The 16,449-nt window shown below is 37.1% G+C and overlaps 1 protein-coding gene across 2 annotated transcripts in view; it reads left to right on the plus strand.

Moving 5' to 3' along the window:
• GABBR2 (gamma-aminobutyric acid type B receptor subunit 2) overlaps positions 1 to 16,449 on the plus strand; it is a 460,220-nt gene that overhangs the window by 292,771 nt on the left and 151,000 nt on the right. For both annotated transcript variants that reach the window (XM_014875208.2, XM_088171908.1), the window contains exons 9-11: positions 7,652 to 7,732; positions 10,751 to 10,901; positions 11,388 to 11,520. In XM_014875208.2, the coding sequence (XP_014730694.1) occupies positions 7,652 to 7,732; positions 10,751 to 10,901; positions 11,388 to 11,520 (365 nt within the window). The remainder of the gene's footprint in view (positions 1 to 7,651; positions 7,733 to 10,750; positions 10,902 to 11,387; positions 11,521 to 16,449) is intronic.

The raw sequence follows: 16,449 nt of genomic DNA on the forward strand, positions 1-16,449 counted from the left end.
ACTAAGATGTTGCAGTTATTGTACATCCATGTATCTTAGAATATAATCATACCATATCTATTTGAATGTATATTTTTATCTTGTAACTTACTTACTGGAATTGATTCAAATTACTGACGTACATTTCAGGTTATACAGTTTGATATCAGTCAGGATTTTATGCTACAATTACTAAAGCCAAGAAAAAGCGTGATCTCATGTACAACCTCATTTCAAACTATCAAGGATTTTATTAAGCTTCCTAAGAAACAGAAACTTCTATTCAGAAGAATTAATGTAAGCTCTGTTCACTTGCTTCATCATAACCATTGTTATGCTTCATGGATGATCTGCCTTCCTTTCTTTATATTTGTTTATACCTTTCTCAGTTTCCTGAATGAAAGCTATAATGATCCTGCTAACAATTCACATTTAAAGAAATAATTGTTTCAAACATGGTCTTTATTTTTTTATTTCATTATATAGCTCTTTTTTGATACATAATTTATAAATACCTAATATTTTAGGTATTAAATCCATATGAACTATATTACTAAATTTCTATACAGAGCTAGAAGTCAGTCTAACAAACCAAGTAAGAGACAGAAGTATATTAAGGAAGGTGAAAACAAAGCTTAGAAAGAATCAGTAAAAATAATTTTGTAAGCTTGTGAAAATGCAAATTCTTGAAATTTTTATAGGAGAATCTTCTTGGGCTACAAGATTATTGATTCTTTTATGAGTTCAGGTTACTTAATGATATTTTATGTGCTACTTGCTTACTTGCTTGCTGTGTCCTTTCGGCAAAATACCATTACTGACATAGTGAAATACGCCCAGGATTAAGACTCCTCAGCTTTTATCCTGACTCTAAGGATACCCTGTTTGGCCTTTGTCTGATTTGACCTTTCTGTCTGTTTTGCTTTATGGATGACTGAAAGATTTACAGCCAGAGAACTGGCTATAAGGGTAATTATCACTTGCTATATATACTGCTTTTGTAACTCAAGATTTCCTGTATGCTGCGTATATACGTTTCCAAAGCAATGAAATCTAGGATTTCATAAATACAACACATAAATAAAGCCTTAAATGAAGGAAATAGCTCTACAGCAGTTAAGGTAGTATTTCTTAGGGCAAAACAAATCTTAAAACTCTTAATTACAAGGGTAAAAACTATCACAGTTCAAATCCTTGCAAAGGTAACATGCTTTTCTTCCTTGAGTCTTTCTTTTCCAGCAGCTTCTGCTGAAGAATAATCTTCCATCTGACCTGACATTTTCTCCCTTATTTGAACTGCGATTCTTAATCTCAGCATTTCTGTTTTTGAACAAAGAAATGGTTGCCTGCAAGTGGATGGAAAAGGTTTTGCTCATTCATTATTTATTAGCTTCTATTGTGATTCTTTTTTTTAATTGGAAACTTTCAACTGATGTTGGTTATTGCTGATATGTGATAAGGATAACTGAAAAGCTTCTCAGTCCTGTCTGACAAGGATATATAATGAAAGTTAAGATTGCATTAATTTGCTAAGACTTTCTACATGATCCACAACATGAAATGTTTCTGTATTTATTCTGAAGGAAATTAGCTTTCCTGACACCTAGCTTCATTCAGTATTGTAAAGGCATTTGAGACAGCATTTCCAGTTATTTGGTGGATCGTTATTCCATAAAACAGCTTTCACAACGAGTGAGACAGGTAGGGCAGGTTTGCAGAGACTTTGCAGCCAATTTGCACAGGATTTATTGAAATATGGGAAGTGTTCTCAGACTTGGCATCAGTTTTCAGTCTCCAGATCAAGTTTTAACACTGCTTGTGTTTGGCCAGTCTTCTTTCCTGCGACCTGCTCTCAGAACGCTCTGGCCACAGGATTGCTGTCTCTCAGTGCAGCACATAATCTCTTCAGGAGCCTTCCCAGGAGGCAATAGAGGGAATGAGAAAGAAGAGCTAAGACCTGTGACAAATGATTGCTAGGTGACTGGCAGTGTAAAGTGTTAAAGAAAAGCATTCACTCTTTGAAAGGGAGTGTGAGCAGAAGCTAAATTGGAGAGAGATGAGCCTCAGGACACCATAATGTAATGTGTCAGAGCACCCTGCACTCTTTCTCTGGACTGAACCTATCAACAAGTTGCCAATAGCTGGCTAATGGTGAGCTTTAAGACAGGTCAGATGTGTCTTTGAAAGTGTGAGCACCTGTCCAGTGGCATGATTTTTGATTCCTGTCTAGGAGATTGATTTGAAATTTGAGATTAAAATCTGTCGTGGTTTAACCCCAGCCAGCAGCGAAGCCCCACAGAGCCACTTGGTCACTCATCCACCAGCAGGACTGGGGAGAGAACTGGCAGAGAAAAAGCACAGAACTCGGGGGTTGACATGAAGACAGTTTAATAAGAAAAGCAGAAGCCATGCACACAAGCAAAGCAAAACAAGGAACTCATTCACCACTTCCCATGGGCAGGCAGCTGTTCAGCCATTTCCAGGATATCATGGCCCCATCACATGTAATATTTACTTGGGAAGACACCTGCTGCCACTCCAAGTATCCTCTCCTTTTTCCTTCTTCCCTCACTTTATACATTGAGCATGAGGCCATATAGCCTGGAATATCCCTTTGGTCAGCTGAAATCACCTGTCCCAGCTGTGTCTGATCCCAACCTCCCATTCACCTCCAGCCCCTTGCCAAAGTATCAGTATGAAAAGCAGAAAGGCCTAGAAAGAATAGACTCTGTGCAAGCCCTGCTCAGCAAGAGTAAAAACATCTCTTTATCATCCTTGTGTCCAGCAGAAATCCATAACACAGCCTTGTGCTAGCCACTGTGAAGAAAATTAACTTTACCCAGCTGAAACTTCTAGAAAATCTTGCCAAATTTTAGAGCCATTCTCTTCTTTAAGTATTTCAGGTGCATACGGACCATAGTTAGTTTCACCTGTTGACAAATACTTTTCCAAAATTCTCGTGAGATCCGATGACTAAGTATTCCCTATAGCTGCCAGCAGCCCTGTTGAGCTGTGGTGCATGAATAAGGAATAATGCTTAAAAACTAAGTGATTCTGTTGTAGGACAAGGTTTAATAACATTAGTTCCTGAGACAGGCTGCTGAGTGCTGATTATGCAGCAAGATTTTCTAAAAGGCTAGGCATTTAATCACTCCCACTGAATTAGGATAGTTAAGCAAAAGGGGCATCTGGAAGAGAGTGGGAGAAGGGATTGTTAAACTGATGTTACAGGAAGGTTTAAGGGAATAAAGTGATCGTTTACTGTGTGGAGAAGCAGGAGAGGCTATATAAAAAAAAATTGAAAAGCTTTTCAAGGAGGAGTCATGGAGGCAGCACCTTTCACAGGCACGGTTTTTCAGAACAAACTAAGACCTAGATATTTTTTAGGCTTTCAGCTGCATGTCATATTATTTTTCTGCCGCTTCTAAATCAAGCAGAGCCTATGTCCTCTAGATGAGAAACCTCTGTGACCCTTAATTATCTAGAGAATAGTCCATGCTAAGTTTATTATTTAATTCTAAGTTTTTAAAGTGCTGCAGTGACATAACAGTGTTCTTAGTAGTGTCAAGCTACGGGAAGGTATTATGAGCTTTGAAATCCTTAATCTTCATTTGGAGCCTTGTGGTTTGGGCACTGCAGTGATGTTAGGGCAGACATATAATTAGGCTTTATGATAGCATAAACATGATTTTTACATGAGTGTATTTAAGCAGACATATAGGAGTTCATGAATGGATATGCGTATCAATACACGTATTTTATAAACTTTTTAGGATATGGTGGTTTTTCAGAGGGGCCTTTATAAGCATAAATTGTACTTGTGCTTATACTGGTATAAACATTTTTATGTTGGCTTAACTGCATCACCATGAGGGTTATTTGCAATCAGACTGACATAACTGAGGGTGCTATTAACTTTAGATATAGTGTCATTGAAAGCTAGACGGCATTGTCTACATAGAGGAAAATAAAGGAAATCCATCTGTCCTGTCTCTTATGCATTGCAAGTGCATTTTTCTCATCCTTAAACACTCTCAGTAGAAACTGTCTCCATGAGGTGTGAATAAGTACACTTAGAAAAATGGGGTGAAAATAGAAATTATGACATATAGCAAAAGGAACTGAAATTAATCATAGTCTAATCTGGAAATTCACAGTGTAAGTGGATAACAGTCAAACCGGCAATCATAATACTGCTGTTCATTTTGGTAAGTTTGTTTTATTCAGCTGATATCAGTTGCAGGATTTATTTTTTTTTTGCTTTTATTCAACAAGAACATGTAACTACCTGATATGCTCTTGAAAATCCTCTGTACTAACTTTGTGAAATGTGAGCTAATTAATTAAGTGGTAGTGAATCAATTTGTGTGGAGTTGCTCAAAGTGGGCCATAAAATTTTGTAAAAAAATATGTAGAGAAAGGCTTTTCAATATACTTTTAAGAGTTTCTCAATCTTTGTTGGCAGAAGGCTTTCATCTTGGCCATATAAATAATCTATTCTGTGACAATTAATTAACAACAAGGATTGTTTATAATTCCGTGAGAATTATAGGCATAGGTTACAGTCATATTTTTCTGGGCCAGTTTTATCTGGGTTGGTTAGTTTTTATACTATTTTGTCGTTCTGTGTAAAACAGCTTCAGATTCAAGTTCCAAAATTTCTCCGCTCCTGTCATGGTACTCACAGACATTATCTCACAACCTCAGTACATTTTCCCCCATATTTTTCTTCTGCATTTTAATGTGAACTTCAGCACAGTATCTCTATTATGATTACTGGAAGATCTAGTTAAAAATAATAGAAGCATTACAGAAAGAAGCCAACATCCTATTCTGAATATTCTGAAAGACACATTGTTGGTGTGTTTCTTTGAAGGAGTTCTACTCTCTCCTATCCTTTTGTTGTTGAACACTCAGAGGTTTTGACAGATATGAGCTACATTATACAAATACTATACTAGCTTTAATAATTCAGAATTTCTAAAGGCAACTGAAAGGAATGGAATATAGAAAAGTGAGCCTGCAGTCCCATCCTTAGCTATATTGACCTGTGCAAGAGAGAAGAGAACCACAGTCCTGTCTCTTTGCTTCCTTTAATTAATATTTGGAAGTGGCTTTGTTGCTGATCAGCACTTGTGCTTGGGGATCTGAAAAACCAGCAGCTGTAGTTGTCCTTGCTGGGAGAACAAAAGATCACAAAAAACCTTTTTGTGTCTCCCCCTCAGCACCCCTGTAATCACACTGTAAAATGAATAGTATATCCTTCCTCTCAATAAAAGAAGGTTTTATTTCCCTCACAGACTAATTTCCACAGTTGTCACTGCTTTAAGATATCAAATATCTTTATGGCTGTTCTTGACTTCAATAAAATGTGGCATGTCCTCTATGAACTGTCCTTTCCTGTTGGTAAGGGACAAAGCATTGATCATGTGGTTTCCTGGTAGTAAATAGTGGGGGTTTTTCGCCACATTCTTGGGTTTGGAAGCCTCTCCTCAGGCTGCCATGAAAGCCTGTTTGTCCAAATACTGAGCTCAATTCCTACAAGGGCTAGCTCCTGGTACCCAGGCTAGCTGGTTATAGGACAGGCACATTCTCAGTGTCACTTCACCAGTGAAGAAAACCATGTAAGAATTTATAAGTGCTGAAAGGAAATAGCATCATCTGTCACATGAAATAATCACAGAAAAATTTCCTTAATTGCAGTACTGTAATCAGACCACAGATTTACACTGTTTTTTGTGCATGTTTTTCCACCTGTTATGTGCTTCCCACATCTCATCTAGTCCCAGTAAACTCTCCATATAAAAATGGTTGCAGAGCAATTACTCACCTCCCTTTTATGCTCATCAGAGCTATGAGGCTTTAGCCTGTTGCTGTGAAGCTGAGGCTAAACCAACACCAAGGTGTGTCACCCTCTTTTGCTGTCAGGAGATGCTGTGGACTATCTGGTATCTAATGTGCCCACCATATATCAATATGCATCCTGATGTTTTTCTCTCTTCTCTCTAGTTCGTGTTTTGATGTTTTAGATCTACAGGTAACAGCTGTCATGCTACAAATATAAAAGGAAATAGATTGGTTCTCATTTTAGCATTAACCATTTTAGCTTTTAGATGACTACTGGGAATATTTTATTGTTTAAGGTTGTCAAGAATTGATTCATGTATCTATTTCACAGTGAATGTTCAGTCTGTGACAGAAATTATAAACTTATATTCATTTCTAAGTGTATGTGATGCCATGTGGATGGGCTTTGTGAAACTGCTGCCAGACACCAGGGGATTTTGATTTTATTCCAAACTAGTCTTAGGTTCACCATCATGCCCATAGGAAAACTAAACAAGTCTTCAGAACTTTAAACTCCAGCTCTTGATGGGTTTGTAATAAATGCCTAGGACCTTCTGCCAGATTTACAGCCCACTCTACAATTTGTTGTAGACAATTTTAAAAATGTAACTATATATATAACAACATAACAATAAAGATAGTTTGTGTTAAGAAAACTTTTACCTCCCATGAGCTCTCAGATAATATTAGTCAGACTAGATTTTTCTAAAATTGAGCTAGCAGCTCTATTCAGCCAAGCTGAACAGGCAAAATCACTTTGAGTGAGAAAGGAGAAAAGGTTAATGCGGAGCTGTTGGGTGAAATATAGTCTTTCCAAATTTGCCATCTAGCTCAAGATCATCAGCTCCCAAAATCAGTGTCGCAAACAGGGTCATGAGCTCAGAATTTAAATGTAAATTGGGTTGTGCATGCCCAGACAGAGGCCTGAAAGGAAATTTTTGTCTGCTGAGCCAGCTCTTCAAAGAACTCTTTAGCCAATGGGCCTGTGGTTTGTTAGTCTCATCAGAATGTAAAAGTTTTAGTGTAAAAATGCTAATACAGTAAGCTCCTGCACTTCTAAGCCATGCAAAAAACTCGACAAAAATAGCAGAAAATAATTGATGGCAGATGTTATCAGAAGTGTGGAATAAATGCATGTTAGAATTCCAAGTACAGTGGCCAAGGCAGCAAACATACAAATTCCTCTGTCTGCATACTCTATTCTGTCAGGTACAAGAAGGCCATAGTTGTGATGACAGTCCCAAAATACCAGATGAGACTAACTGTAAAATTTTAACTCAAGTGCACGTTGGCTTTAATTATATAACACAGTCTGTTTTGCAGTCAGGGTACTAATGAGTTGCTAATTCCCAGTCAGAGTAAGAGGTTTGATTCCCACTGTATCTGCTAACTAGCCAGTCTGCTCCATACTGGCTGGAGCCTGCCACTGTGACTCTCCTGGGAAATACTTCACAGAGCAAGATATCCTAGTTGTTTAAATGGTAGGGGAATGTGTGATTTAGCTGTGTTTGTTCTCCCAGTAAAAATGTCCCGCATGGTGTGAGCCAGTAAGAAACTATGTGATCTTTAAGCTGGAGATGACCATGTCCAATAACAGTTTCCTGATTATGTAAATGAGTTCTTAAAAATGCTTTATGTTTCTTTCAAGAACCAGAAATGTTTCTTTTAATGATGTTAGCTGTCTGGCATTCTGATTTAATTATTCATGCCTTATTCTTTCATATTTCTTTTCCTTTTGACATACTGTCAAAAAAGAAAAAGTCAGTTAAATAATAGAGAACATGTGAACTGCCATAAACAATCACTCTTGTTTGTTTCTCTGCAGAACAAAAGGAAGTAAAGGTAGGAGAATACAATGCTGTGGATGACAAATTGGTAATAATCAACAACAGCATCAGGTTCCAAGGTAAGAGACAAAACTGGAAAGAGGTACAGGAATGACATGGGTAGCTGTATGCAGTTTGTAAGACTGTATGCTCTTAAAAAACTGTTTTAGGATTTTTAATATTAAATGCTGTGACACTGTAGAAAGTAAAAGGAAAAAAATGCTTTAAAAATAGAATTCTGAACAGAAAATTGCAGTGCTTTGTTATCGTGTACTTGTTCTTTACTCCAGTGATAGGGCAAAATAAAATTTATATGTGTACACAAATGTTCTTTGATATTTCAAGAAGCAGGTTCTTCACCAACGAATAATGTTCTATTTCATCCCCATTTCTCATTCCCCCAGTTCATCTCACCTGAGGGATGCTCTCATGTTCTGTGTTTGCAGACACGAGAAGGAGGTAGTTGTTTTTCTTTAGGAGGTGTCTGTTAGGTAGTTAGAAAATAGGTTTTCAAAATCCCAAGGCTGGCTTTAACATGGCCCATGGGAAACGGGGCCAGAGAAGGTTTTCAGACCAGCACTCCTAAGGTCCACAACAGACATGTAGCATGTCTTGCTGTATCTTCCTGCCATTTTTTATTCCATGCTTCTCCAAAGATAACATGAGGACTTCCTTGGCCCTCAAGCAGTTGGAGTGCAGGCATACCCATGTTTTTCAGAGCCCGTGGTCATGGCAGCCAGGTGTGAGCTAAAATGAGTTTTAAGGGTGTGTCCTGTTGAATATAGGAATATACATTATTTTCAAAGCTAATTTTTAAGACTTAATCTTAAGCTCTGCTATGGCGCAGTTCAGTGAGAGAGAGTGAAGTTGGCTTTATGAGTTCTTTATGAGTTGGTTTTTCCCTGGGAGTGGTGAGGTGGATGAATATCAAGCTGTTGTGCTGTTATATTTTACTACACCTTTCTCCAATGTCCCAACACCCAAGGTTTGCATGAACATGGGTGGAGTTTCACTGCAGTGATCTAATTCATGACTACTTGTCCATCTGCTGGAGCTTTCCACCTTTCCTTTTGATAGCTCTTGCTGGGCTTCAAAGAGCACAGATGCAAAGTTTTTCACATGTCTCTGAGAAATGAGGCTTTAAAAATGAAGAGTGCAGAATCTGTCCCAGTTGTCAAAGTCTGGGACCCAGCAGATTATTTTTGTCACAAGGAGGAACTAATGATGTAGTTAAATACTGATTCAGTCCCATTAATTTCCAGAGAATACATGAAGTATGAATCAAGTTACAGGAGACAGCATTTGTTCATAACTTCTCACCTATATAATGAGGAAAAGTCTCTGTGCAGTCTTTTTTCAGGACAAGACTGCTAGGTCTTGTTCTGACCACATCTGAAGGTGGTCTTTCCACCCATAACCTGTGGTATGATTGTCTTAAGATGTATTATGTGACTCAGTGAATCTTTTCCTTTGACTCATCTTAGATTTTCATTGAGACAGTTGGATATTCAATGTGGAGGACACTGACTTCCAGTCAGTATAAAAAGCTTAGTAACTTTAAGTATTTGAAACAGAGAGTAGTAAAAATGTTCCTGTTTAAACCATTGCATAAAATTCCACAGCAACAGGATTGAATGGCCAGTGCACAAACAAGAAAATAAATTTTCTAGACTCACTGTTTGTTTATATTTAATAAATACAAACCATCGATATACTCTGTAGAGTATAGAAATGATAGGATGAAGTTTTATTTTTTAGTGTTAGTTCTTTTAACTCAGGCATGTGTTTTATTGGGGTTTTTTTGGCTTGTTTCTTGTCTAATTTTATGAATTGCTGTGGACTGTAAATATATGCAATGTGGAGGGAAAGAGGAAAATCTCAGGTACTTCAATATTAAATCAACAAATGCTCTCTTCACTTTCTTGTAATCACTTAAAGGAATTTTTTTATGAAAAGTTGGGCATAAAGACCAAAGGATAGAAAATTTCCATGTCTGAATCGTTTCAACTTAACTCTTAAAGGTAAAGCTATTTTATTGCAAATCCTTGAATATTTTAGAGGCAAAGCAGAAGAGTGGAAGTAAAATTTAGCCATAGCAGCTGCTCTTCATGTACTCACAGCTCTGCTTCTGCAGCCATGCTGTGAAAGGAGATGCTCAGCCCTGTGGCCCTTGCAGCCCTTCAGAGAGCCAATGCAAAAGGACAGGCTCAGGAACTGCAGGCACACAAATCTCTTTCTGAAGGAAGAGAGAGATGCAAAAGGCCTTTTGCCAATCTCCTGCACCAAGGAAAAATTAGTAAGCAGGTGAAATGGAGTGTGGGAAGTCGGGGATGCAGAGCTTTATTGCAGTTGTCAGAAAGTGATTCTCCTCATTAAACCGAGAAGCCTTTAATTAGTTGGAGCTGACTGTCACTGAAATATACGCAGCTTTAAACTTAGTTTTTAAGTTCAGACATTCAAATCCACATCTGAAAGTAAATATGTCCCTATAAAACTTTTGCTATCCATTTTTCCAGATTTTTCCCTCTGTAGAATCCTGAGGGCACCAACAACTCTCCCTTCCCTCCTCCCAGGGCTTCCCCCACCATGTCCCCTGCCCAGGACAACATTCCAGCCACAGGGCCATCAACCCCTGGCACAGTGATGCTATACTAAGGCTGATCTCCAGACAGGCTGTTTGAATTTGCTCTGGCAACAACAGAGGGCACAAAAACGATGATTTCTGTTTTCTTCTCATTGCTCTGTCAGTTGTTTCAGGAAAGCATAACCTCCTGGTAAAATTTACACTCAAAGTATGCATTTTAGTGTTTATTTACTTTAAAATGAGGCTAGTTAGCATGTATGGAGTTCTGCACTGGGGTTTGGTTGTGTCTTTTCTTCCAAAGAGGATATTTACATGCTCCAGAAATACAAATCTTCATGTCAATCAACGTGACTAACATATGTCTGTCAAAGTCAATGATTTCATCAACTACTGATGTTGTTCACAGTTGCTAAGTGTGCTAATTCAAGATATAGTGCTTAGGTGAGGCAAAGTTTCTTGCAGAAATTCTACATCTGGTTAAGCTTTAGCCTTTTTTTTCTTCATACAATTCTAGGACTTGAGCCTCCGAAGGACAAAACAATTATACAAGAGGAGCTGCGCAAAATCTCCCTGCCTCTCTACAGCATCCTCTCTGCCCTCACAATCCTAGGAATGATAATGGCCAGCGCTTTCTTGTTCTTTAACATCAAAAACAGAAATCAGAAGTAAGCCATTCATGTTACTTCTATCACAAATTCTTTCGTATTTAATGCGGTGTTTGTAGAACCAGTCATGTATATATATCTATTACATATATATATAAGGAAAATGTAAAACTGTGGAAAGATGGTATTTTTGAACTATTTAATTAAAATCTCTGGGTAACATATTCACATTGAAACAGACTGTATTTAAATGGTTTTTTACTGTCTGAAAAGTGTAATTTTCTATTTTATGTTTGACTGTCTGCTAATAACATTAACCCTAGCTAATTAATCCTTCAGTAAAAGAGGAGGTCTTTTTACTAAGCATTCAAAAACCTGAAACAATGCTTAACTTTATAAAACAGCAAGTACTGTGCATGCCTTTAGATTTCATGGAGTTCTAGAAGAGTTATCTCATTGCCTGGTTACAGAAAGCTCTTCTTTATTACTCTAGAAGCCTAGCAGTAATCTTTTCCTCTTTAATGCACTATCACCTTTTGTCCATAGACTAATAAAGATGTCCAGTCCCTACATGAACAACCTTATTATCCTTGGAGGGATGCTTTCTTATGCATCTATTTTTCTTTTTGGTCTTGATGGATCCTTTGTCTCCGAAAAGACATTTGAGACACTTTGCACAGTAAGTAATTCCATATATTCTAGTTCAATTCTAGTTGAATTCAGTCTTGCAGGAAATTGTGTGAGAAATGCAAACAGAAAAGTCCAGTAGTTGGAAGTGTCATTCCATTAAATCACTGATTCTCATAATTCTTTCCTGGGCTATTTTCTGGGATCAAATTCTAAAACATGCACAAAGCTTCATTTTGGTAGTGGTGGTTGTTGTTGTTATTATTGTTGTTATTATTATTATTATTTATTATAAAAAGCTTCAGATGCATTGGGATTTTACGTCAGACTGAAAGGATAGATATATATTCTTGTTTTGAACTCATATCTAGAAAGATTATTTACTAAAGGCTGTGTTTGCAGCATGATAACTTATAATACCTGTAAAGCTACTGTGTTTTCTTTATACATTCCATACTCTTAAAAGCTACATGACTGCTGCTTGTCCAGATCTCTTTAGTCAGTCTCTTTGGCCAATTCTCCAAAGACTTCTACAATTGTTTCCAGGCTACGCTGTAAATTCTCAAGCCTAGATCCATGTAGAATACATTTTAGTTAAATCAAAACAAGCAACTCTGAAACCAAATTAAATATGACCACCTAGAAACTTGTATTAATTGTTCAGTGTAATATGAACTTACTCTGACTTACAGAGGTCTTTTAAAGAAAGGGATAGGGAAAGAACTTCACTGCAAGGATACTCCTTCCAGAAACAGTACAAAGCAGCATTTAAATTTATCCAGTATCTTCTCAAGAAATTCTAAGACTCTGCTTGACCTGTTGCCTACAAATATCACACCTACTCAGGAGTTCTTGATTCTTCTTCACATCTCTAGAAAGTTGCAGTTCACAGCACCTTTTGTTTTTAGGAGTCTGAATTTCTGATGTCATGACTGATAAGAGAGGAATTTTTCTTCAATAGGATAGTTCAAAGCATGAAAGTTGGATACCTAAAGCCAGTTGATGCAAATACATCCCTATATGTCAACTGAAGCCCTCCATACTGACTAGAATCCTTATGGAAGTGAAACACCTTGTGATCTGTTGAGTTAGACCATTTCAAAACACTGGAGATTCCATAACAATGCCAAGACGGACTTGAAGAGGTATTATGGATGAATGTACAGGATTGTCTGAGGAAAGTCTTACCTTCCTTAGCTGGACCTGGACATAGCTGTATTTCAGACAGGAAAGGAAAGGAGAAGGAAAGAATATCCAATCTTCCCACAACTAGAGCTCTAATTCTTAGTACAGCTAGTAGAACAAGATGCCTTAAAGATTTGAAAAGGATGATCCTGTTCACCTCTCACAAACTAGTCTATAACTGTGAATACAATGGGGCCAATGGAAGTGGAAGATACCATCAACCATTTTTTATCCAGGAATTATGCCCTTGGGAATGGGACGCAATTTTTAAGTCTTGATGTCTGCTCTGTCTTGAGGGGCTTGTATCCAGAGCTCCTGAGTTTCCTGCTAGGCTGCAGGCCGTTGTATGACTGGGCAACAACCCTTCTCTGGAAACAGCCATGCACTGCTGAACAGAAGGAAAGTGGGAACCAGAGGTACTTATCAGCATCTAGCTGTTCTCAGAAACAGATTTCCAATCAAATGTAGCTACACTGAGTCCTGTTTTACATGTGAAACAGTTCAGTCTGAACTCTGACAAATGAACCAATGTCCAAAATCCTATGCCTCTGAGCTAGAACATTTCTTCTATCTGATTTTTCTCTAATCTGCCTCTCAAAATGTAATCACTAGTCTCACTTTCTAAATGCGACAAAATTTAACTGTGGGCTGCTTATTTTGTCTAATCCTACATAACTTTCCTTTTATTCCAATTTGTAACATTGTGTTAAGTCTGTTTGTCTGCCATGGAGGGATAGATTTTCACTTGAGTAAAACACTTACTTGATTTTGATGACCAATAAAATAAAGGGGTGGGAAGAATGTTGTGTCCTAAAGCCAAACTTTGATTCAGAAATATCACCTTATGCCTTAAGCAGAGATTTTTTTTTTAACATATATTCAAATAAATTCAAATTCAATTCAAACAGAGTCTGAGATTTCTTCTCAGTCTTGGCTTTCCAGGTTTTCAGTCCAGTACAGAAACATTTCTGTTTCTGTGTTTTCCTGTGCATGGCTACTGATGTATCTTCTGGACCTCAGCAATTAGTACTAGAGTCATAGATGCAACAAATCCTTCAGTAGCCACCAATAAGGAAGATTTTATCTATTATTCTACTCATTTAAAGCTATTATTTTAAGTTTTTTCCTCTAATTATATACTTTTAAATGGAATAGCTTATGCCTCTCTTAGATATCATCTCTACATGACTACCATTCACTGTGGCAATGCACTTTTATTATATCTAGAAAACTCTGAATTAGTGCTGGGAAATTCATAAATATGGGAGGCAAACGCACTTACCTGCTGAATAACTCTTCTCTTTCTCCTCCTCTCCTCCAAACATCCACCAGGTGCTGGGTACAGAGTATACATTTGGGTCTGTGTCATGAACATCCCAATTCCCATGTGGGCAATATGCTTAGTGCTTTCATAAGGTCTACTTACAGATACCAGTGCTTGTAGGATCAGGCCAGAACAAATTTCTTCATCATTCATCTCCCTTGAAATGCATGATTTTTGATTACTCCTTCTAGCCATGAGAGATTAGTTCAAAATTCACATTTTATTTCAGACTGTGGCTTAGTCTTTAAAAAAAAAAACCAAAACACTTAAAATTGAGAATGATCATAAAAAGCCATTGAGGCAAGTCTTCAGAATGTAACAACTGTATCTCAGACACAGAGAAGACATTGACATATGGCTATATGTCAATGAAGGGAGATATTTTTTGGAAAGGAAGTAAAAGTTTTCATTCAAGTTTTATAAGCACATGCAAAGCTATAAAGCAGTCATTAGTATTATCCCCTGTCTAAGCCAAGTAATCACCCTCGTTGTCTTCTGTATTTCAGAAGTGATGAGATCTTACCAGAGTAGCAGTATATGCCCAATAGCCAATGTACTTAATTGAGTATGTTATATATGGTCTCTGTCTAAGTTCTGACAATTTTTGGCAAGCTTATAGGAGGTCCTTAAAACTTATGTGTTTACTAAGGTGCTCCTGCCACAGCAAGGGGATTGGGAATAGGTGGTCTTTAAGGTATTTTACAATCCAGGCCATTATATTATTCTGTCTTCACAAATTCAGGAAAAATGGTTTCCAAATTGTAGGTACTACATTCAAATCAGTTGAGTTTGTTTTCTCTAGAGCATGTTGTTTGTAGTGTTTATATGCTATTTGGAGGGTGAAATGCTTTGCAACATCAGCTCTTTTTTTTACTTTTCAACAGTTTATGTCTATATGTGGCATATGCCTAATGCTGTAATATTCCTAGAACACTGAAACATGACCCAAAATTACACCAGTAACACCTGAAAGGTTCAAAGGTTCAAATTTATTTGCTAAGTTGTACTACCATTTTCCACTCTGTAAGGCACTGGGTATAGGAGGAGGTGGTCAATATGTCATTATGCTGAAACATGAATACAAGTGCTAAATATAGTTAAGAGTCAGCAAAGCACTTGAAACATGTTGAATAAGGGCATTATATTAGTCTTTAAAATTATAAAATATGGACTCTGTGACGGAGTGATAGAGTGGATAACTGGTTACTAAACACATTCATTTTTATCTTAGTATGACCATTTTCTATGGAAAAGTAATCAAGTATATTTAAATACATAATAATGCTGTGTTTTCACAGTAAGAACTCATAATAGCAAATGTAGCATAAGTTAGTTCCATGTCAGAATTAGAGATTAGGTATCATATTTTATAACTCCAATTATATGGAATTAAAATGATCCAGAGCAGTGAGTTCTGAGAAAGTGGTCAGTGTATTATTGAACCATTAGATCATGCCTTACTTAATTGCAACTTTATTGGTTGCACAGAACAAGAAAAAGCAATACAATATTTCATTACATCCATATGCATACCAAAGTACATAGTGTTTCAGAGAGAGAGAGAGAATGAGAATGATTTATCTTTGTTTTTAATCTCAGAATCACCATGATATCATAGCAAAAAAAAAAATTAAAAAAAAATGAGAAGTTAGAAGTAAGGGTGTGAAATGAGATATGATGCTAACTGGAAAAATGCAAGCAAGTGGAAATATATTTCAAAGCAGTCATTATATGGAAGAGAGAGACTCAAAATTAGCAGTGCTAGTGACATATCCTATGAATAGAGTTTAAGGTGACATACTAAATAGAGATACTTAAAATAGAGAGAATATTAGATAAGATCATAACGTTTAGACTTCTGTAATACATTCCACTGAGAATTTCATGATTTACATTTAAGATGAGTAATGTCTTTCCAAATTGGAACTGCTATGGAATGAAAGACTACTGTAGTCTTGAGGATGATCATAGACCACTCTGTTTTGCATCTTCCTCAAATAAGTAAATTGAATTATTTAGTTGGAGCTGAAGATGTTCGAAGTACTCCATGTTGCTCTCACTCGTAGTTTCACAAAAAAAGGCCTGGTTCATTAGGTAGTAGTAGAGTGAACAACTCTTCTCCTCAGTCTTGGTAGTTCTGATGTGTAGCAGGACTTTCTCCTGGGGCGTGTGCTGCACTGGGTCATTGCAGTGATTGGGAAGTGGCAAATGATCTGTCTTGAATAATTGAATATAGGGTTCATGCTTTAATAGAAGATACCTATTCTGGAGATAGAATATTCTTTACATTCCAAAGTGTTCTGCAATGCTGCCACATAAAATATAAGAAGATTTAAGTCTTGCAATTTACACAGGTACTAAAATGAAGCATGCTTTACCTTGTTGATCTTATTAGTTAGCATAGTTTATATGCATTGCCAAAGCCAGGCAGATGTTCTGTGATTTCAGGTGATCTCACTGAGCCTGGGTCAG

This window comes from Sturnus vulgaris, chromosome 1, assembly GCF_052056855.1.
Source record: "Sturnus vulgaris isolate bStuVul1 chromosome 1, bStuVul1.hap1, whole genome shotgun sequence".
NCBI classification, from domain to species: Eukaryota; Metazoa; Chordata; class Aves; order Passeriformes; family Sturnidae; genus Sturnus; species Sturnus vulgaris.